The sequence below is a fragment of the Schistocerca cancellata genome, chromosome 4 (genome assembly GCF_023864275.1).
Source record: "Schistocerca cancellata isolate TAMUIC-IGC-003103 chromosome 4, iqSchCanc2.1, whole genome shotgun sequence".
Lineage (NCBI taxonomy): Eukaryota > Metazoa > Arthropoda > Insecta > Orthoptera > Acrididae > Schistocerca > Schistocerca cancellata.
The window spans coordinates 361,347,672-361,370,066 of record NC_064629.1 but is presented as its reverse complement, the minus strand read 5'-3'; the positions used below and the strand labels follow the sequence as shown (position 1 = coordinate 361,370,066).

At 38.1% G+C, this 22,395-nt stretch overlaps 1 protein-coding gene across 2 annotated transcripts in view; it reads left to right on the top strand.

Annotated features, from left to right (window-relative positions):
- The window catches only part of LOC126185182 (isocitrate dehydrogenase [NAD] subunit gamma, mitochondrial), a 127,640-nt gene that overhangs the window by 24,229 nt on the left and 81,016 nt on the right, over positions 1 to 22,395 (top strand). For both annotated transcript variants that reach the window (XM_049928040.1, XM_049928041.1), the window contains exon 5: positions 6,575 to 6,765. In XM_049928040.1, coding sequence (XP_049783997.1) covers positions 6,575 to 6,765 — 191 coding nt within the window. The remainder of the gene's footprint in view (positions 1 to 6,574; positions 6,766 to 22,395) is intronic.

The following is a 22,395-nucleotide window of genomic DNA, read 5'->3' as shown; positions in this document are numbered from 1 at the left end:
CTGGTTCTATAAATTTTCTGAACAGCATTCTACAAAAAGAATATTTCTTTCCTCCAGGGATTTCCATTTGAGTTCATGAAGCATCTCTCGATAATACTTGCATGCTGATTAAATCTGCCACTGTCAAATGTAAATGTAATGCCACACTTCTGAATTACTTCTTATGTCTTTCTTTAAAATGGTCTGGTGAGAATCCGCAAACATTTGAACTGTACTCAAGAATGGATCGCACTGGTGTTCTATATGTGGTCTCATTTATAGATGAACTAAACTTTCGTAGAATTCTCCCAGCAAACTGAAGTCGATCATTTGCCTTCCTACTATTGAACTTATGTGCTCACTCCATTTGACATCGCTTTGCAACATTACATCTAAATATTCAGTTGACATGACTGTATCAAGTGCACACAACTAATACTAAACTTGAATAATACAGGATTGTTTTCCCTATTCATGTCCATTAGCTTGCATTTTTCTACATTTTGAACAAGCTGCCATTCATCACTCCCAACGGTAAATCTGAGAGTCATCCTGTATCATCCTACAGTCACTCAGTGTTAACAGTTTCCCATACACTTAAAGAATCATCAGCGGTCACAGATCGCTGCTCACCCTACAAGTCAAATTGTTTATGTAGATAGAGAACACTTAACGGTCCTACTACACTTCCCTGGGGCACTCTTAATGATACCCTTGTCTCTGTGAACACTCACTGCTTAGGACAATGTATATGTAAGAAGTCTTCAAACCACTCTCATATCTGTGAGAACTAATCCCGTATGCTTGGGCTATTGTTAACAGCCTGCATTGGGGCACTGTGTCAAATACTTTCTGGACTCTGCCTCTTACCTTTTGTCCATAGCCCTCTGGATATGCACGAGAAAAGGGCAAGCTGAGTTTCACATGATTAATGCTTTCTAAATCTCTGCTGATTTGTGGACAGCAAATTTTCTGTTGATGTAGATGAATGGCACTTCATATTCTCTCTTCACCAACAAGTGCAGAATATGTCTGATACCTGATGGTTGTTGTTGATGAGTGTGGAGTGACCAGGTAATTTGTGGTCTCAGGCACATGGTTCTGTGGGTTCAACATAGGGATGCCTCATTAATATTTTGAACCAGTTTCATGTACAGATATCAGACACCTCTCATCACTGTTGAGGTTATTTAGAGGTCTGTGCAGTATCGGGACTGAGTCCTCCAACCTACTGTCCGGCCCTACAGACAATGTTTTAATGATGCAGTCATCATTCAAGGCAATAGTGCATGATCACATAATGTCTACCTAGTGAACACCTACCTCCAGGAGGCATGAATCAACTAAATCGAACGGCCAGCAGTATCTGCTGACATGAACCCAGCTGAGCACTCTTGGAACAGGTCGAAACTTGCAGTGTGACGTCACAGTAAACCACATCATACACTGGATACTTTCAGGAGGGCCACTGTCAAAGAGTGGAGCAGAGTTGTACAGCAACATGATGACCACCTACATTGGCTGCTCTGCAGTTGACAGTTAAGTGCCTGATAGAGGGTTCATCGAACCATCTTCAAGCTATTTTTTTACTGTTTCACTCTCGAAAAGATTGCGCGCTCTGATTTTTTTCTTTTTTTACAATGATCATCTCTCCCTGTTAAGGTGGGTGCCAGAAAAATATTTTCAAATTTGGAGAAGAGAGTTAGTAATTGAAATTTTGTGAAAAGATCTTTGTTTTAATGATAGCAACCCCAATTCATATACTGTATCTGTTTTAGTCTCTCTCCTGTTGTGCTATAACACAAAAGAGTTGCCTTTCTTTGAACTTCTTTGATGTCATCTGTCAGTCCTATTTGATGTGGATCCCACAGAACCACTCCAGCAGAGAATTGACAAGTGCTGTGTTGGTAATTTCTGTAGTAGATGTTTTACTTCTTCTAACTGCCAATAAAACTCAGTCTTTGGTTTGCCTTCCCCACAACATTATCGCTGTGATGATTCCAATTTGAGTTATCCATAACAGTAATCCCCAAGTATTTGGTTGAATTCACAGGAATTAGATTAGTGTGATTTGTCATGTAACTGAAATTTAGCACACTCCTTTTAGTACACATGTGGGCAATGCCACACTTCTCATTAATTAGAATTAATTTCTACTTTTCACGCCATACAGATATCTTGGCTAAATCATTTTGCAATTGATTTTGATCACTTGGTTGCTTTACAAGGTGGTAAATGATAGCATCATCTGCAAACAATCTAAGAGGGCTGCTCAGATTGTGTCCTAGATTGTTTATATAAATCAGGAAGAGCAGAGAACATATAAAACTTCCCTGGGGAATGCTAAATATCCTATTTTACTCAATGACTTTCCATCAGTTGCTACAAACTGGAACCTTTCTGACAGGAAATCATGAATCCAATCACACAACTGAGTCAATACTCTGTAGGCGTGCAATTTGATTAGAGGTCGGTCGAACAATCCGCAAATGTACTACCAGTTCATAAGTGTCCAACAGGCACAATATTTTGGTGATTGTATATGTTGCCATCATCAGATGTGCTGACGAAGTGAACCCCCCGCGAGCTGCTCCCTCTGTGGTTTGCACACCTGGCCACATGCTGGTGCCCACGCAGATGCTAGCATTGGTGTCTGGGATAGTGTTGATGTAAGTTCTCTATGCACCCTGGTTGCCAGATTGTCTTTCCTACTGAGAGTCGTCTTAACTAAACTCAGTGCTGGTTCCCAAACCTTGCTAAGATTATGGTTGCAGTCTCAGTTAATAAGATTGTCCCAGGTGTGAATGCCTATGACCCCTCTAACGACGCTGTCCCAGTACTTGGAAGTCTCTACCAATATCCTTGTATGTTTGTATGCCATCGCATGATTCTCGGACAAACAGTGTTCTCTGAATGCCCCCTTGTTGGGATACATCAGTCAAAAGTGCCTCTGGTGTTCTCAGCAGTGATTGTAGACTGTGCATACTGTCTATCCAGTATATGTCTTCCCACATTGACATGGAATCTGGTAATCACCGGCCTTCTTCATCTTTGACATTTCCCAATAATGCTATGTTTTATTGGGTGGGCAAAGAACAATTTTTATTCGATGTTTCTTCAGTATGCATCTGATTTTTCCCAATAGTGCACCAATGTAGGGTATGAAGGCAGTGCCTGCCATTTTGTCCACGATTTCTTTCACAGATCGCACTGTTGAGGTGGGGCGGAGAGCACGCCTAACATGCCATTTAGGGTCTAGTTTTTTTGGAATACTGTTTTGAGGTGTTTCAGCTCCTGGAGCAGACTCTGTGTATCTGAAATGGTGTACGCACTATGTACTACTATTTTTAAGTCCCCATTCCTCTCTGTAGGGTGGTGGCAGCTGTCTGCATGCAAATACAGGCCATTGTGTGTTTTCTTCTGATACACACCATGACCCAGAGTGCCATCAGCTCTTTTTCTTGACCATGACGCCCAGGAATGATAATCCTCTTTCTGCTTCAGTCTCCATAGTGAATCTGATGTTGGGATGTATGGATTTCAGATGTGTAAGTAAGTCAAGGAGTTTTTCCTTCCATGGGACCAGGTGACAAATGTGTCATCCACATAACAGAAAAAAAAAGTGAGTTTCCATTTGGATGATGCCAGGGGCTTCCTCCTCAAAGTTCTCCATGTACAAATTCACGAACACAGGTGAGAGTGGGCTGCCCATTGTGACTCCTTCCATTTGTTCATAGTATTCTCCATTAAACAGAAAATATGTGGAGATCAGGACGTGCCTGAAGTTGCTTGTGAGGAACGGGGTCAAAAGCCTTCGATAAATCTAAAAATATGGAATCAGTTTGAGATTCCCTGTCAGTGGCACTCATTACTTCATGTGAATAAAGAGCTAATTGTGTTTAACAAGAACAATATTTTCTGAATCCATATTGGCTATTTGTCAATAATTTATGTTAGAGGTAATTCATGATGATCGAACACAGTATGAGTTCCAAAATCCTGCTGTAATTCAGTGGCTTGTACGTATTTCCTTTCTTGAATATTTTTGTGACCTTAGCAACTTTACAGTCTGTAGGTACAGTTATTTTATTAAGTGAGCAGTTCTCTACAACTACTAAATATGGGGCTATTTTATCAGCATATTCTGAAAGGAACCTAGCTGGTATACTATCTGGATCAGAGGCCTTGCCTTTACTTAGTGATTTAAGCTGCTTTGCTACACAGAGGATATCTACTTGTAAGGCATTCATGTCGGCAGTTGTTCTTGATTTGAATTTGGGAAATTACTAGATCTTCTTTCGTGAAGGAATTTTATAAAACCATGTTCAGTACCACTGCTTTAGTGGTTACCATTGCTATCATGCAGTGAAGGTATTGATTGTTTCTTGCTGCTGGTGTACTTTTTTGCTGGTGTACTTTTTATATGAAGAGAACCTCTTTCAATTTTATGCCAGGTTTTGAGACAGAGTTTCAACATGGAAACTATTAAGAGTATCTTACATTAAAGTCTGCGCTGAGTTTTGAGCTTCAGTGAAACTTCACCAATTTTAGAGATTTTTTGTTCTTTTCAATTTAGCATGCTTTTTCTGTTGCTTCCACAACAATGTTCTGACCTCTCTTGTATAGCCTGGAGGATCAATACCATCTCTTATTTATGTATTTGGTATATCTCTTTCAGTTGCCATCACTACTGGTTATTATTATTATTATTATTATTATTATTATTATTATTATTATTATTATTATTCAAACCACATCTGGTACATGCTTACAAAATTAGATTGGAAGGTGTGAAGACTATCTCTTAGGAGGACAATCGAGTAGAATTTTTATCTGATTTTTTAAATAGATTTATTTTGGTGGATTTGGATGTTACAGTACTCGGTCTCACTATGATGACCTCGTGCTCACTAATACCTGTATTTATTATGATGCTCCCTATTTGCTCAAGATTATTTTTTGTCTCTAAGAGGTCAAATACATTTTTTCAACCATTATGGACAACATGCTATGGGGGAGACTATGTTGTTAGAATACACAACGTGAAGCTATACTGGATTGTGTTACCCATCAGGATATTTTGATTTCACCAATGTGGATTTTCAGACTGCCTGCCTTTAGTTTGGATGTTTTTTCATTTCATGGTAAAGTTCCTTGTTTACTTCTATAATGCTCATTCTTTCATTCGCTGTGCCCACTGATATTCACTGATGGCAGAAAACTTTTTTAACCACATGAATGGTAAAAAATTATACTCCTCTCTTAAGGAAATAAAATCACTCTTACTGATGTTATTATTCTGTTTCATATCTCCTCTTTTACTAGTTATTTATTTATCTGATTGTTTCAGCCATCTATGGCACACTATTACACTACTGCCTTCACTTCTTGCACTATTTCCTCTTTTTCAATTATTTCTCTATTCTGACTCAATCCTGCTTCCTTGTATTACAAGAACACACATCTTGTTCTTGTTTTCTTGCTGGATGGATTTTTGCTTTCCTGTATCATCTTTATTGATGACACACTTGACAAGGTTCTGATTCGCTTCTTTCACATGAGGCCCTAGTTTCTTTGCTTTCCTAGTATGTCAGTATATTATTTGCAGTCCTCTTTTAAATTTTCATGGGCACTTTTATTGTGTGTTTGTGTCCTTGCTTACCACATTTTTACATGTAATGTAATAAATATCCATTTTCTATGTAAATGTGTGTGCGCCTATCCGTAAGCAGGTATTTTCTGTAGAATTAAATAAATATTCTATTGGAGTCGAAATCATATTGACTTTTAAATATAGGAGTTCATTGGCAATATGCCTCGTAAAAGTGTTTGTATTCAATGTCATGGAGAGGTGTTGCAAATAAAAATTAATAATTTTTATTATAAAGAAAAGTTTTGAAAACAGTTTAGCATATTGACTTTAATAGTGCTGTTGTTCGTTTTAAAGTGTCTAAACATTAATTTTTATTCCATAATATATGACCAAAAATCTGTTTATGGTGTGCATACTAGGCAGAGGTATAGGAGGAAATAATTTTGAGCTAAATCATAGTATGGGTACAATCACGAAAAAAGCAGTACTGAATTTTTTAATCAGATATGGATGATTCGTATAGTAAATAGTGGAAATATGAAGAGAGAGTGATATGAACGTACGAGTTGTCAAATAGATCTTTGCTCATTTATTTAAAAGTGCATTAAGTAAAGAAAATGTAATATGTGATGGAAATGCTATTGTAAACAAGTAGCCTCAGCTACAGCTAGCTGTTTGTTATGTGATATTTAACTTTATATTTTATACTCACAGTATCATTTCTACACACACCTATGAAATGATTTCTGATTATATTGAATTGTAAAAATACTCATAACTTGACCTGCATGCTTTGCTTCTCCCGTTTTCCTTTGTTTTGTCAATTTCTTTTCTCAGCATTTTATTAGTCAGTAGCCTTGCTCTGTCAGTAACTTTTGCACAGTCAGTAGCTCTGCCTAGTTAGTAACGTCACAAGTGCAATTTATTTTTCAAATTAAATATTTTATATTGTCATTTTAGATACAAATTTTAGTGGTAAGAACAATTTCTCTAAATGTGCAGGTAACATTGAAACTGGCAGTATGAATCGAGCTGTAATATCACGAAATGTGGCTTTGCGAAATGAATTGGATCTGTATGTGAACGTACTCCACTGCAAATCTTATCCTGGTATTCCCACAAGACAGAAGGGAGTTGATATCCTAATTGTAAGGCAAAACACGGAAGGAGAGTATGCCATGTTGGAGCATGAGGTGAGAACATGATTTTTTTTACTTGTGTACTTTTACTTAGTGTGGTTGAAAGTGAATTCATGCTTCACACTTCATTCTTTGTTTATATCCTACTTATTTGGTCTCCTTTTCTTTCCAGAAATTTTTAATGATGTTTGCTGAATAAATATAAGTTCTTTCTTGCCTATAGTTGACAAGAAAAAAATTACATTTTCATAGCACAATTTTTCTGATTTCTGTTAATGAATAGAACAGTGTTTGTAACATTACTAACTACTGCCTCAGATCTGCTAAATGTTGCAACTATTATGTTTTTGCACTTGCCCTCAAAGTATGCTGTTTATTCTATTATTATTATTATTATTATTATTATTTATTATTAGTCGCAAAGCTCCCAGAGTGGAAGACGCTAAGTGAAGATGGTTCATTTTATGTTCTTCTTGTTCTTCTTATTTGCCACTAGTTTTTCATTGTTTACGAGAATTTAGCTCTTTCTTCACTCCATTTTGTTCCGGTTCTTAAGGCTTTTGGCTCTGGTTTAACCTCCCATTTTTGTACTTTTATTCTAAAATTGTTCCTTATGTCTATTTCTTCTTTGCTGATTTTGGTAATTCCAAGTCTTTAACATTTTGGATCCATTCTCCTCCATTAGTAAGGGAACTATGTACTTTACTATTCTTTTTGTTAGTCTGTGTTCAGGAAGCCTCATTATGTGGCCATAGAATTTGAGGCGTGTTTTCCTCATGTCTGTCTCTGTGTTGGAATATTCTTCAATTTTGGACATTTTCTGTAGTCTATATATATATTCTTAGTCCATCTTGGTCCCAAAATTTTCCTAATTATTTTTCTTTTTTCATTCTTTAGATTTTCTGTATCAGTTTTCCTGTTTAGTACCAAGCTTTTACTGGCATATAACATTGATGGTTTAATTACTGTTTTTTAATGTCTGATTTTGGCATTTAAAGATAAGCATTTTTTATTATAGAGATTTTGCACTAATGCTAAACCTTAATGAGCTTTTTATATTCTTTCTTGATGTGCATATTTTTCAGAGATAATTTCTCCTAAATATGTAAAGTGTGATACTCTGTTAATTTCTCCATGTTGGTTTGTAATTTGAAAATTCCTAATTTTCTGTTGTAAACACCGTCTTTTCAAATGATATTTGCAGGCCAACTTTCTCTGCGCATTCTTTTAGAGTTTCTATCTGTTTTATAGCCATCTCACAAGAATCTACCAGTGTTGTGAGATCATCCGCAAAGGCTGAGAAGGGGATTTGTAGGGTTGTGGTTTTTTTTCATAGTGAAATTTGTTTCCAGCAATTTTCTTCAAGTTTCTTTTCCCATTCCTCCATGACTCTATATAGAACTACATTGAACAACATCAGCTTGTCTAACCCCAGTTTTTATCTTGAATGGTTTTGAAAGTTTTCCCATAAATTTCACTTTGGATGTTGTATTTGTTAATCTCTGCTGAATGATTTTCTGTATTTTCTGATGCAATCCTTTTTCTTCAAGAATTCTATTATATTATGCGTGCAAATAAATTTTTATATTATGATGAGCACTGATTTATTATTTAGCTTATGGCGTAGTACATACATCACGCAAATTAATAATACATAAGTAGCCTCTGTTGTAGGCATTAAGAAGAATCCATGTAAGATGTACAAGTCATGTATAAAGAAAGAAACTAGACAAATACATAAAATATATACATTCACAAAATACAATATAACCCCAATTTTATATTCCCGGCATTAATGGTTTCTCACCGTTTACAATATTTTTTATCACTTGCATCAAATTTTCCTGGTCCACAATGTTAATTCACACCTGACTTTGCATCAACGTATTTATAATCTTCCCGTGATTTACGCTTTATGAAAAAATGTTTGTGGAGAAAAAAAATTATGTAAAATGATGCTGGCATGATGATGGCCATCAGGTGGTGTTTACAAACATTATGTGGTTAAGTTTTTTGACACCAAGGTGCTCTGCTTAGTGGACTTGAACTGGTAAACATGTGAAAGTAGGAGCAGTCTGTTCCCTATCTCCTGCCAATGCCAAGCTCTACTCGGCATGGCACCTGATGGGAGCAATTAGGTTCGTTTCAGTAAAAATATGACCAATCACAACCATTTCCAAACTGTCTCTGGTGTGCATGTGCAGTTTCGTGATTGTTGTGACACCTGTGTCGAACAGTATTCAGCGTGATTTGTCATTTGGCCGCTTGTAGGGCTAATTGACACCTTCACTCAATTTGCATTACTCAAATGTTTTTGGTTTAAACAGTGCCAATTACATATTTTTTCATGCTGACCATAATGTATTTTGAGAGTTTATTCTCATTGCCAAGTACAGTATTTACGTACATATTTTTTGTGATGTTACTCAAACAAACAACGTGAATGATAGTTTGTGTTTGTGTGGTTTTCTACATAACTGAGGAGGAACAGTACCTGATAACCTCAAAAAGATGACTACAGTGCAAGAGATGCAGAACAACACATACACAAACACCACACAAAATACTTTTGTAAATATTAACACTTGACAATGAAAAAAAAATTCTTGAAATGTAACATGATACGCATGAAAAAATATGTAACTTGTGCAGTGTTTCATTGTTTAAATAATGAATGACAGCTGCATGCTTTTCAGAAACGTTGGTTATGATGTGTGAAATTGAGTCAAACATTTCTAGTTCCTACACAGTTTATCAGCTTCAGTTACATCAATGATTTTTATTAGATAATAAACCTTTAGTAGATAATAAAAAAGTCTCTGACAATTATTTTGATGCATATTATGTACATATACTGCACATTAAGTGTGAAAATGCAAAGGGGTATCATATACATAACTTTTACAGCTTGATATGTTATTTCCCACATTTTACATTTTCCTGTATTTTACACTACTTTTTTGAAAAGTGTATAAGTAGGGTTTCACTGTTCACTATATACGGAAACACAAATACAGCCAGATGAATGACAATTTGGTCATACACTATTTAGAGTGGCCAAGATTTTTCTAGGCTTGTTGACTCCAAAGTGGTGTGGTGTGCTGAGGCCAGGCACATTACGGACAGCAGGAGGTGCCTCTTTGGCCCACTGCTCTATCCAGCAATCACTTAGCCTGAATGCATGTCCATCTATTCATCTAATTCTTGTACTCTTTAGGGGTGGATCTCTTAGAGTGCAGTGTGGTTCTCTCACTGTTGGGGATGTCATGACGGATTTGTATAGTAGTAGAAATCAGTATAAAGGCATGGGTATCTGTAGGAAAATTAACAATGTCAGTTGGAGTACTTGTGCACAGTGTATATGCAATAGTATGAGAGCTAGTGTACCAACAAATGCAGTCAGATGGTATTGCGTTTGATGTCAGTAGTATACCAGGGTGTGTTGTGTGCATAAACCATGATTGTGACAATTCCACATGGAAAACAGTTGTCATGTGATGGAAAAAGTAAAAATCAGTGCACACAATGAATTGGAACTCTGTTTGTCAAATCACCAAGAAGTGGAACTATTCAAGTATGGTGATTGATAATTTTGTTAGATTGGATACACGATACGGACAGAATGGGATGTATGGGCAGAGTAGAAAATTATTTGATGCATAGAAACAGTTACTTTTGGGCATAGCAAGGGCCACAGACTGTTATTCTTCTCAACTTGCTGATTTACAGTGATCTGTAACTGCCAGACATGTACGACAAATTTGGTCACTTGACAAATATTTAGCATCCAAGAAACAACTGCAGAAATTTGCTCTAACACCCAAACATAAACAGACTAGATTGGAGTTTCCTGAAAAACATATGTCATGGACTTCAGAATGAGAGAAAGTGATATTCAGTGATAAGAAGTAGTTTAATTTAGATGGGTGGGTGGATTTCAATATTATTGGCGTGGTCTAAGAACAAAGTAAGAATGAGCAGAAATGGTTTTGGCAGCATTCTGCCCAAAAAGTAAATAGTGAATTCTAACGTGTACACTAAGATGCTGGAGACAGAAGTGATTAGAGAGTATGAGGACTCAGTGGATGAAAGCCTAATGTTTCAACAAGGTAAAGCATCTGTGGATGTTTGTACTACAACCAAAAAGTAGATTGGAGATAAAGATATCAATAAATTGCTGTGACCTGCATTCATGCCCAGATGTGAACCTCATGGAGAACCTTGGTGAATACATCCACGTTGTGTTTGTTACAATGGAAGGCAATTTGAGGCCACATTTTAGCTGAAAACAATGATAAGAGAAGAGTGAGCAACAATTTCACTTCAAGAACTACAAACTAACAAAATCAATGCCGAAGAGTGTTTTAGAGATAATTAGAGAACAGAAGTCAGAAAAAGTAATAACAATGCAATAGTACAACAGGTCAGTGAGTGCCTTTATACAGATTTCCATCCAAGAAATGCGAACACCTTATTTTGTTACTTGTGTTATGAAAGAAACTGTGTAATTCCATAATGATTTTGTATGTCTTATATGTATCTACTACGTTCATAATAAATTCATTAAATGTTACTTCAGACATTGTAAATTACTTTCATAGGAACCCTGCCTTTACAGATTTCCACTACTGTAGAAGATGGTAGCTCAACCTTTCTTGTGTTCTTAGATAATTGGCTTCTCGCATCTCAGATGGGAAGGAGCTATATTGTTTAGTGTGGGTTGCCAGTAGATTGTGGTTGCCTCTGTTGTGCCTATTATAAGGCACACAGTTGTAGTTGGACAGTGATGCGACTAGTGTGAGAACTGTTGAGTCAAACCCGTTAACAGTATTGTGCTACCAGACGGACAAGACCTAAAGCTGAAGCCCATAGTGTACTGTCTGAAAATCCCCGTGAAGTGCCAGCACATGCAAGATTTGAGAGTTCAGAGTTTGGCAGCTGTGTTTGATAGTTGATTCATGAAGCTCAGTGATCTATCCAGGCTGACACCTAAATATTTTGGATGTTGTTTGTGGGATAGTAATTTGGTCTCAAAGCAAATAAGGAGTTCTCTGTTGGCTAATTAGTTGTCAAGGTGGAATGTAGAGACTTCTGTCTTTGTGCACTGGGTTACAATCTTCAATGGCAAGAGCATTTCCCAATTCCTCTATAACAGGATCAGCCTAGAGATATTTAATCTTTCCAAAAGTTTGTTAATCATGTTTAGCAGTGCAGTTGGTCTATAGTTTTGTGAAGAATCATTTATTTTTCCTGGTTTTAAGATGGTGGTGATCTTGGCTCTCTTGAGTTGGTGGAGAGCATTGCTTGTGTGCAAGACATCAGTGAAAAAGCTGGCAAGCCACTTTTCTGTATAGTTGCTAAAATATATGAGGAATTAGGTATGGATGCCATCAAAACCAAGGGCTTTTCCGTTTCACTTCTTGAAGAGCTGCCGCGCAAGGTAGCCGCGCGGTCTAAGGCACCTTGCTGCGGTTCACATGGCTCCCCCATCGGAGGTTCGAGTCCTCCCTCAGGTGTGTGTGTGTGTGTGTGTGTGTGTGTGTGTGTGTGTGTGTTTGTTTGTCCTTAGTGTAAGTTAGATTAAGTAGTGTGTAAACCTAGGGACCGATGACCTCAGGAGTTTGGTCCCATAGGAAGTTACCACAACTTTCCAGATTTCTTGAAGAGCTGCTGTGATTTCTTTCATGCTGAAGGGGACCTAGTATGTGGTTTCTGTGTTGCAGGCTGCATTAATGGTCTTTAGCTCTTTTTTAACTGTGATTGTATGCTTTCAGTCTTGAGCTCTTGAGGTTGACACAATGAGGTTAGTGACTTGATTTGGTGAAACAAAGTCGCATACACATTCCCCATAGCTTCCTTAGTGAGGACCAAATTTTTTTACTTGACAGTCTAAAATCCAAGCCTTAAACATCTCTGCCCACTTTTTGTGTGTCACAGTATCAATATTGTGAAGTAATTCATCTACTATGTCATGTCTCCACTTTTCGGGAATTCCTTATACAAGTTCTCACACTCAACAGTGCAACCATGGATGTATTGCTTCCGTAGTGTCATCTTTAACTTTACTGATAACTGCCTCAGCAAACCTCTGATAGTTCTTATTTCATGACATTAATCTCGTGCACTTGTTAAAGGTAGTGGAGGAAGCCTCTCCGTCACCTCTTTTGAAATTCCATCTAGCTCGCAGAAAAGATCGTATTACTGGGATACCGATAAGATGTCAGGACTATACTCCTGCTGCTAGGCTGCTGATCAGAACGTGTCAAACACAAGGTGTGTGGAATGCTCCTCAGTCCAGTTGATCAAAGCATCACCATCTTCATCTTTTTTTTTCTTTGTACTTCCAGCAATGGTGGTGACTGTTGAACTCTCTGAGATAGACTGTAGCATGGGGACGAGTGTTTAACACATTTTTTAGCTGGTTGCAAGTAGGAGATTTGTAGGCATTAATGACAGCGATTTCAGCAATCTTCACAAATGCTTCATGAAAATTGTCGATGGAAGTGGCTGTGAGAGATGCATTTTCAGTATTTGGTCTCAGATATTTTGCCCCTTGAGAGAAAGTTTTCTGCTGATTAAACATGTGTTTCCTGTATGACGACCAGGTTGGTATCTAAATTGGATTGAAAATCCTCCAAGATGAATACAGTCAGTATCACAGTACTTATGAAATAGATTTAAAAAAATACTGTTAGTTTGCTCAAAAATATTCAGAGCTTTTTTTGCGAATTTCTTTTTGTTTCTTGTCACGGCATTTTTTGAGATTATCCCATCATTTGATGACCGGAAAGTACATATGAACAACACTACTTTGTCAGTCCAGTTGAGTTTCGTCAATTAAAAATTTAATTCTAACAAGAAACCTAACAGGGATAAAGCTAGAACATATCGTTATCACTTAAAATGTTTTGTAAGGTTTGACATTCAGTTGTCATATTCCCTCCATATTAAAGTGACAAACTTATAGTGAGACTCCGAACTTCCTAGTCACGTGGTCCATGGAAGATTCGTTGGTTCAAATCATGCTGTGATATGTGATGTAAGTATGAGGAGATCTCAGTGGTGGTCTAATGCCAGTTGTGCTGACTCATGTAGCGTTATCCAGGATGCACATGTAGTATCCTACTGCAAATATGAATAGTGGTACATTCCATTAATTTTATAGAATACTTAAAAAGATGTGTGTGTTTCGATTTGTGACCTCATTACATCTACTGAATTGATATTGTAACTTGGCCAACAGGACTGATACTGAGTATGAGCAAACCCAAATACTGAAAGCAGGTTCATTGTACACTATGTGATCAAAATTATCCAGACACCTGGCTGAAAATGACTTAAAAGTTTGTGGCACCCTCCATCGGTAATGCTGGAAATCGGTATGGTGTTGGCCCACCTGTAGACTTGATGACAGCTTCCACGCTCACATGCATACGGTCAGTCAGGTGCTGCAGGGTTTCTTGGGGAATGGCAGTCCATTCTTCACAGAGTGCTGCACTGAGGAGAGGTATCGATGTCGGTTGGTGAGGCCTGGCACGAAGTTGGCATTCCAAAACATGCCAAAGGTGTTCTATAGGATTCAGGTTAGGACTCTGTGCAGACCAGTCCATTACGGGGATGTTATTGTCATGTTATCACTCTGGCACAGGCCGTGCATTATGAACAGGTGCTTGATCGTGTTGAAAGATGCAATTGCCATCCCCGAATTGCTCTTCAATAATGAGAAGCAAGAAGGTGCATAAAACATCAGTGTATGCCTGTGCTGTGATAGTGCCACACAAAACAACATGGGGTAGAAGCCCCCCTCTGTGAAAAATACTACCACACCATAACAACAACACCGCCTCTGAATTTTACTGTTGGCACTACACACCTTGGCATAAGACGATCACCGGGCAATCCCCATATCCACGCTTTGCCATTGGGTAGCCACATTGCGTAACGTGATTCGTCACTTCACAGAACGTTTTTCCACTATTCAGTCGTCCAGTGTTTATGCTCCTCACACCAAGCAAGGCATCATTTGCCATGTACTGGCATGATGTGTGGCTTATGAGCAGCCGCTCATCCATGAAATCAAAGTTTTCTCACCTCCTGCCTAACTGCCATAGTGCTTGCAGTGAGTCCTGATGCAGTTTATAATTCCTGTATGATGGTCTGGATAGATGTCTGCCTATTACACATTACGACCCTCTTCAACTGTCGGTGGTCTGTCAGTCAACAGTCATGAGGTCAGCCTGTACGCTTTTGTCCTGTACGTGTCCCTTCATGTTTCCACTTCAGTTCACTATCACATCGGAAACAGTGAACCTAGTGATGTTTAAGAGTGTGAAAATCTCGTGTACAGACGTATGACACAAGTGACACCCAATCATCTGACCACATTCAAAGTCTGCGAGTTCCACGGAGCACCCCACTCTCCTCTCTCATCATGTCTAATGACTACTAAGATCACTGATATGGAATACCTGGCATTAGGTGGCAGTGCAATCCACCTAATATGAAAAAGTATGTTTTTGGGGGTGTCCGGATACTTATGATCACATAGTGTACAAAGCAGAGCATAGACAGAGCTGAACTGCCTCCTCAGCACTGCTGCTGATACGAAACAGAATTTTCATAAAACATTCCAATATTTTTTTAACAAAAAGTTTCTAGAATCTGTTAAAAATCTCAAATATTTTCTGACCAATACTGGTGAGTCTGAATCAAACCTGCCACTTATGCATCACCAACAAGAAACTGTAAACACTTCATCATACTTTACAATATTTAGGCTGCAGTATTGCTTTCACTCCTAGGAAAATAGTGACATGCTGTTTTAGATGATTTTTCAGCATCATGGTTCTTGATCTGGTCAAATGATCTTGATATGATGGCACTTTGAGCATGCTTGTGCATCACTGGGCCATCATGGCCTCACCATAAATATACTGTTTTGAGATACCCACTCCCATCAGTGCTTTGTGAATGTTAAGTGGGTCGTAATGTTGTATATGAAGGTAGTCGCAATCATTGATTTGCGTTGCAGGACTATGTTAGCATGCAGAGAACACACATAAGATCATGTTTAAAAGGTCCTTGATTATGAATTTGGGATTAAAGTAACTGCCCTAAAGAAGGCAAAGCAAGATTCACAAACAGATATCCCATTGATGATGTGGTTATGTATGTTATTAGACAGCATTTTCTGCTATGTTGTGAATGATACTAGAAAATACCAAGACTGTAAAAATTTCACAGCTTTTGTCACTTGAGAGTGGACTTAAATTATAATACAGAGTGTATACACCCAGGCCAACTGGGAAATCCAGAAAATACCTGGGAATTTTTTCATCCACAAGAAATCTGGAAAACACCTGGGAATTTTTTGACTTCTGGGAATTTTTCCTTATTTTAGTTTTCACTTAAATTTTTGTAGTTTTGACTGGTAAGAACAGATAACTCTAACAAAGAACTTTACTTTAGCTCACTGCCGCAGTACAATATTGCAATAGTAAAACATAAATAAGAGAATAACATCAAAATAAAACTTCAGTTGCAAAGAAAATCTGCCATTTATAACAACAAATCACTGTGGGGCCTTGTCTCGATGAGTGTGAGATCACAACTGTTTACATTTGTAACAGATCGTGGGAAAATATTGTGTTTGGTGGTTTGAGAAGTGTTACTTTCAATGTAAATTTCCTTTTACCTAAGATGAGTTGTGTTACAAGTGAGAATGTCCAATGAATTTCTTAAATTGCAGAATATTAGATTCTCATTCAAGAATTAACTCTGTGGACCAGCCCCTAAGAAAAATTTCAGTCCCAGAAGACCAGCCATTTATGCCTGTATTTAATATTGTACTGGCACATTTGTGTTTGATATACCTTAAAGGGTAGCACACACACCAAGAAAGACCAGGTTTCAAGACTAATTTTTCATATTTATATTAGTTGTCTCATGGATCACAAATTATGCAATAATGATGGCAAAAAGTATAACTAAGTGCAAAGTGAGTTCTTGAGCAATTGCAAACATAATTGGCTTTTCTATGGAAAAGTTGGAGTGCTTGGTGGAACATGTATTCAGCCAGGTAACACACAAAATGTTTAGTGCACAGTAGTGAAATTCATAATCGTGCTTGTCAGAAATATTCAGCTGCTCCAATTGAAGCTGCGTTCTTGGGACCCTGCCTAATCACACACTCGGAAAAAAAGCAAAAAAAAATTTGATGGCCAATATTGTATGTGAAAGCTTAGCTTGTAGCTATGCTTCATGTATATTAATTGAAACCATTAACTTCACATATCTGAGTGTTTGCACTACTTAACAGTGATATTGCTATTGGCTGACTACATCACTTGTCCTATGTTCTGAATATCTGCTGTCATTGGCTGGTGAGGTCAAGTGACATGGTCTATGATGGCTGACATACGAGGGGCATTTGAAAAGTCCATGCAAAAATAAAAACTACTTATGTGTTTGGGGTAAACCTTTTTTATTTTTTGACATAGTCTCCTTTTATACTTATACACTTCGTCCAACACTGTTCTGATTTGTTCATCCCTTCCGAATAATAGGAATTGTCCAAGTCTGCAAAATAGCTATTAGTTGCTGCAGTCACCTCCTCGTTTGCATAAAATCTTTGCCCCGCCAGCCATTTCTTCAAATTGGGGAACAAATAGTAGTCCGTGGGAGCCAAGTCTGGAGAATAGGGGGGATGTGAAACGAGTTGGAATCCTATTTCCATTAATTTTGCGACCGCAGCTGCTGAGGTGTGTGCTGGTGCATTGTTGTGATGGAAAATGACTTTTTTACGGTCCAACCAATAACAATGAATAATATGCACCTGTAATAGTTTTACCCTTTTCCAGATAGTCGAGGAGGATTATCCCTTGCGAATCCCAAAAGACAGTCGCCATAACCTTTCCAGCCAAAGGAATGGTCTTTGCCTTTTTTGGTGCAGATTCTCCCTTGGTAACCCATTGTTTAGATTGTTGTTTGGTCTCAGGAGTGTAGTAATGTATCCATGTTTCATCCACAGTGACGAAACGACACTTAGTCCTGCGGATTCTTCCTGAACAGCTGCAAACCATCCTTGCAACACTTCACACGATTCCGTTTTTGAGCAAGTGTGAGCAATTGTGGAACCCATCTTGCAGATAGCTTTCTCATGTCCAAATGTTTATGCAAAATATTATGTATCCATTCATTCGAGATGCCCACAGTACTAGCAATCTCACGCACCTTAATTCTTCTGTCATCCATCACCATAGCATGGATTTTAGCAATGATTTCTGGAGTCATAACCTCCACAGGGCATCCAGAACGTTCAGCACCACTTGTGCCAATATGGCCACTCCGAAAATTTTGAAACCATTTATTAACTGTTCTAATCAAAGGTGCAGAGTCACCGTAATGTTTATCAAGCTTCTCTTTAGTCTCCTGAGGTGTTTTGCCTTTCATAAAGTAATGTTTAATCACCACATGAAATTCTTTTTCATACATTTTTTGACAATCCCTCGACTTCCTTGATTCACATGAATGCCAGACACAAAGAAATAGACCAATATTGCTGAAACTTGGTGTGTATTCTTTCCAAAGATGCTACTAACTAAACATTACCTCGATACGCGCCGGTGGTGCCATCTCTTGGACTTTGCATGGACTTTTCAAACGGCCCTCGTAAATGCATCGCCATTTAGATTTCAGTGCTTCGGAAGGTACCGTGCTGTAATTGGTGGAATTCTTGTTTATACTTTCATAATGCAAAAATATGCAGTGTAACTGTTGCTGTGCATTAAGGATCTTTCCAAATTTTTTTCTGGGTTTAGTTTCATAAAGTGCTGGGAGGTTTTATGCCAGTATGTAAAACCTTCACTATTCAAAGAATTGATGACTTTTACAGCTCCAAGGCAAAGTATATTGTCACTTAACATGGAAAAAATTTACTTTCACAAGGGTATGGTGTATTTTCACTTGGAAAAAAAAGTGTATTTCTAATAGGGAAATCCAGGAATTTTTTTCTTGTCCACATATACATCCAATAATAAGGGATGTTTGGGGAGGGAGAGGTATAGTTGCTCACAGTATGAGATTTGGTTTTAAAGGTTCCTATATAAGTGTTATCATATGCCTCTCAGAAACCTATATAAGTGTTACCATATGCCTCTCAGAAATGGCAAAGCTGTTTAGCTGTTTGCATGCTACAGTTTTGAGAATATATGAAAAATGGTTGAAGGGCGGTGAAACCACAAATAGGCAACAAAGTGTTGGACATCCACACCTTATCACAGAACATGTACTCGGAGGCTTGCCCTCTATGTAAAGCAGGATGAGCCACAGTTTGTGACATATCTAACAACAGAGTACAGTGCTGGTGCAGGCACAAGCTTCTCAGAGCACACTGTTCAGTGTATGTTGTTGAACATGGGGCTCTGCACCAAATGAGCCCTACATGTTTCCATGTTGAGCCATCAGCATCATCAGTTCTGATTACAGTGAGAATGGGATCATAAAGATTGGATTGTGGGGCAGTGGAAAAATGTTGCCTGGTTAGATGAATTACATGTCTTGTTACATCAAGTCAATGGTAGGGTCCAGAGATGCAAACATCCAGGTAAATGGCTGCTTAAAACATGCAACTCGCTATGGACACAAGCTGTTGTGGGGGAGCATTGCAGTATAGGGGATATTCACCTGGGTTTCCAAAGGACCTGTGAGAGTAATTGAAGGCACCATGAGAGCTGTAGACTTTGTGAACACTTTTTTTGGACCGCCTGCATCATTTCTTGCCTGATGGATTCCCTGACAGCACCTTATAACAGGACAACTGTCAGTGTCACAAAGCCGGAATCAGAGTACAGTGGTTTGAGGACCATGTCGTGTTGATGTCTTGGCCACCAAATTCACTTGATGTGAACTTGATGGAATATATTTGGGAACTATCAGGCACCAGCTTCACAACCCCAAATCACTGGTCCCTAATTAACCAGAAATATGTGACTTGTGCATTAAATCTGGTGCCATGTACCTCCAGAAACCAACAAAGGACTTGTTGAATCCATGTTACATTGAGTCACTAATATATTGTGTTAAAGGGTGAACCAACATGCAAGTAAACTGTTCCTTCATAATGTTTTTTCTCATCAGTGTTTATGTGTTATGTCTCACTTAATTTGTGTATTGCTTTTACTTTTTTGGTACTCATTGTTCCTCCCCTCTTTCTCTACAAGGTTTTTATTTCTTTATTTATTTTTTTTAATTTTTTTTTTTTTTTTCCATATTGCTTCTAGTCCCAAATGGCATTACTCACTGCTCTAACTCTAAATATTTCTTTAGTTCTTATTCTGTCATCATCTCAGAGCTGTAACTGGTGCTGCGCTAATAATGTACTACTTTGATCTCCTCCTTGCTCTGATGCCTCCTTTTTCACCTTTGTCTCCTCTCATCCTTGCAACAGGTGGGTCCATCTCATCATCAAGTTTGAGTGACATGCCCTCCCTTTTTAATCACCCCCAAGTATGCTGTCAAGGAAGGAACTAATAGTTCTGAAAGCCAGACTAGTGTTGTGTCCATCTATATGTGTATGTATTAAATGTTTTGCCTCCAGAAGGCAAGTGCTGCAGACAGTTGTCTCATACTTTTTGTGAGTGAATTTTCTTTATGTAAATCATAGAAGCTATCAGGTATTACGAAGGAACTCATTTCCTGCTCCGACATGTCCATCTCAATCAGCTAGCATTCAGTCTTTTTGTTCAGGCATCACTACTCAATGCAGAGACACCATGTGCTCTCTTCAGTGCCCATAACAACCACAGGAAAGGAACAAGGCTTCTGACAAATGAATGTCATCTCACAGCGTCTTATCCCCTTCTTCCAAATTACCAGACACTCATTGTCTCCACAAAGAGTGGTGACTGATGAGTGGATCACCAGTATTGATTCAGTGTTACTTGCTGGGTTGTCTTATTTGTGGGAACCCCATCTCTGTGTATAAATGTTGAGCTTAGTTTTTATGATTTTGGTGGTAGCCAGGTGGGTAGCTGGAACCTCTGTTTGATAAGGGAAATGGCTACAGCGTGTTTAGGAGTGACCTTGGTCGGTATGTGTCAGCTGTATTTGTTTGCAGTCATTTGGTATGGAATAATTGTGGTGTGGATGAAATCTTTGAGAGTAATACTCATCATTCTGTTCACCCTTCTTGCCAAGAGCAGAGGAAATTCACAACATATCCATTTTGGAGGCATATTGGCTTAGAGTCCTTGTGCTCCTGACACACGTTTCTCTCTTGGTTGTCCAAATTGGCAATGGTGATGATTGTGTGCAAATTATTGGCTGGCTTGTTTGCTGTTTGATGGTTGTGGTATCTAAAGTTGCGGATTCAGTTCTCCAATATCTGATGGCAAAAAATGATGTCAAAGGTTGATGATGAACCTATTTTTGTAGACGTGCGCCTACCTCATGCTATGAGGATTGGCATTCATGGCTCACAGTAACTCCTACCTCTCATCCCTCCTTACCCATCATATTGTGAATGAAAGCTTGTAGTGGTTGCTCATGACTTCCATAGATAACAACAGTATGAACTCATAATTTATTTTGATCTACTATTTTCGATATGTTGCCTTGATGAGTTAGTTTCGCTTGATAAAATCCTCTCGCCTCAGATGCACAGTTTTCCGATTTGTTTAATTAGGTGCAAGTTGTCGGTTTCCAACATAATTTGGTTCACCTCGTGACACCATGCCAGCATTCTATGTACATATGACTGTGTAGCTCCGGAGTAACATGACTCAGCTTCATTTGTTATTCTGATAAGCAGACTTTCTGCAAGTTGTTACCAAAAGCATACATAACTTCTAACTAGAATTTTTCCCAGCTATTGGACTTGTTTTTCAACCCTTACTGTTCTATGGTATTAAAGTGAAAATGGATATTAATCGTGTCATAAGAGCCTATCTGTTGACTTTAGTGAACAGGGCTGGGTCATCATCCAACTATTGAAATTCTCTTGAGCACTTTGGAACCCACATAACTCTTATTGTTGGGAGTAGCTCTTCCTTTCTTCCATAACCTTGTGAATGGTCTGTACATTCCAATGTTTCAAAGTCTATGTCATGCCTCATTTGTGCATTCAGACTCCTCATTTTGGGTATCTATAATCCTGATTGCATCATGATGTCTTTGTGTGCACAGTACTTATTGTCATTAAAAGGATCTTCATCTTGGGAATTGTCACAAGTTCCGCATTTTAGTGATCCTTATCTACTTTCTTTACACCTACTTACTCTGTCAAAAAGTTCAGTACAGAAAGTATTGCCTTAATTACACAGTACCAGTATAGCATACCTGTTATGGTTACAGTATTATCCTCTCATCTTTAGAACAGAGAACAATAACACTCAAAATTTTAAAATATAAAATTTAAAGTCATTTGTGCTCACCCAATGTACCAGGTATAGTGATTGTATCTGCTACATTCCTTTATCCCTGATTCACCTTTCCATCCTAATGTCATATTATTATTGTCACTTCTCATTTATACCACATAATGTTTCATGTTTAAATAACAATGTTGTTTACCAGTTACAGTATTTTCTATGTAGCCTTCACTATGAAGAGTTGAGGTGAGTTGTCATTGTTGCCTATCACACTGGAACACCTAGTCTCAGAACATATTATTAAGGATGTAAGTTT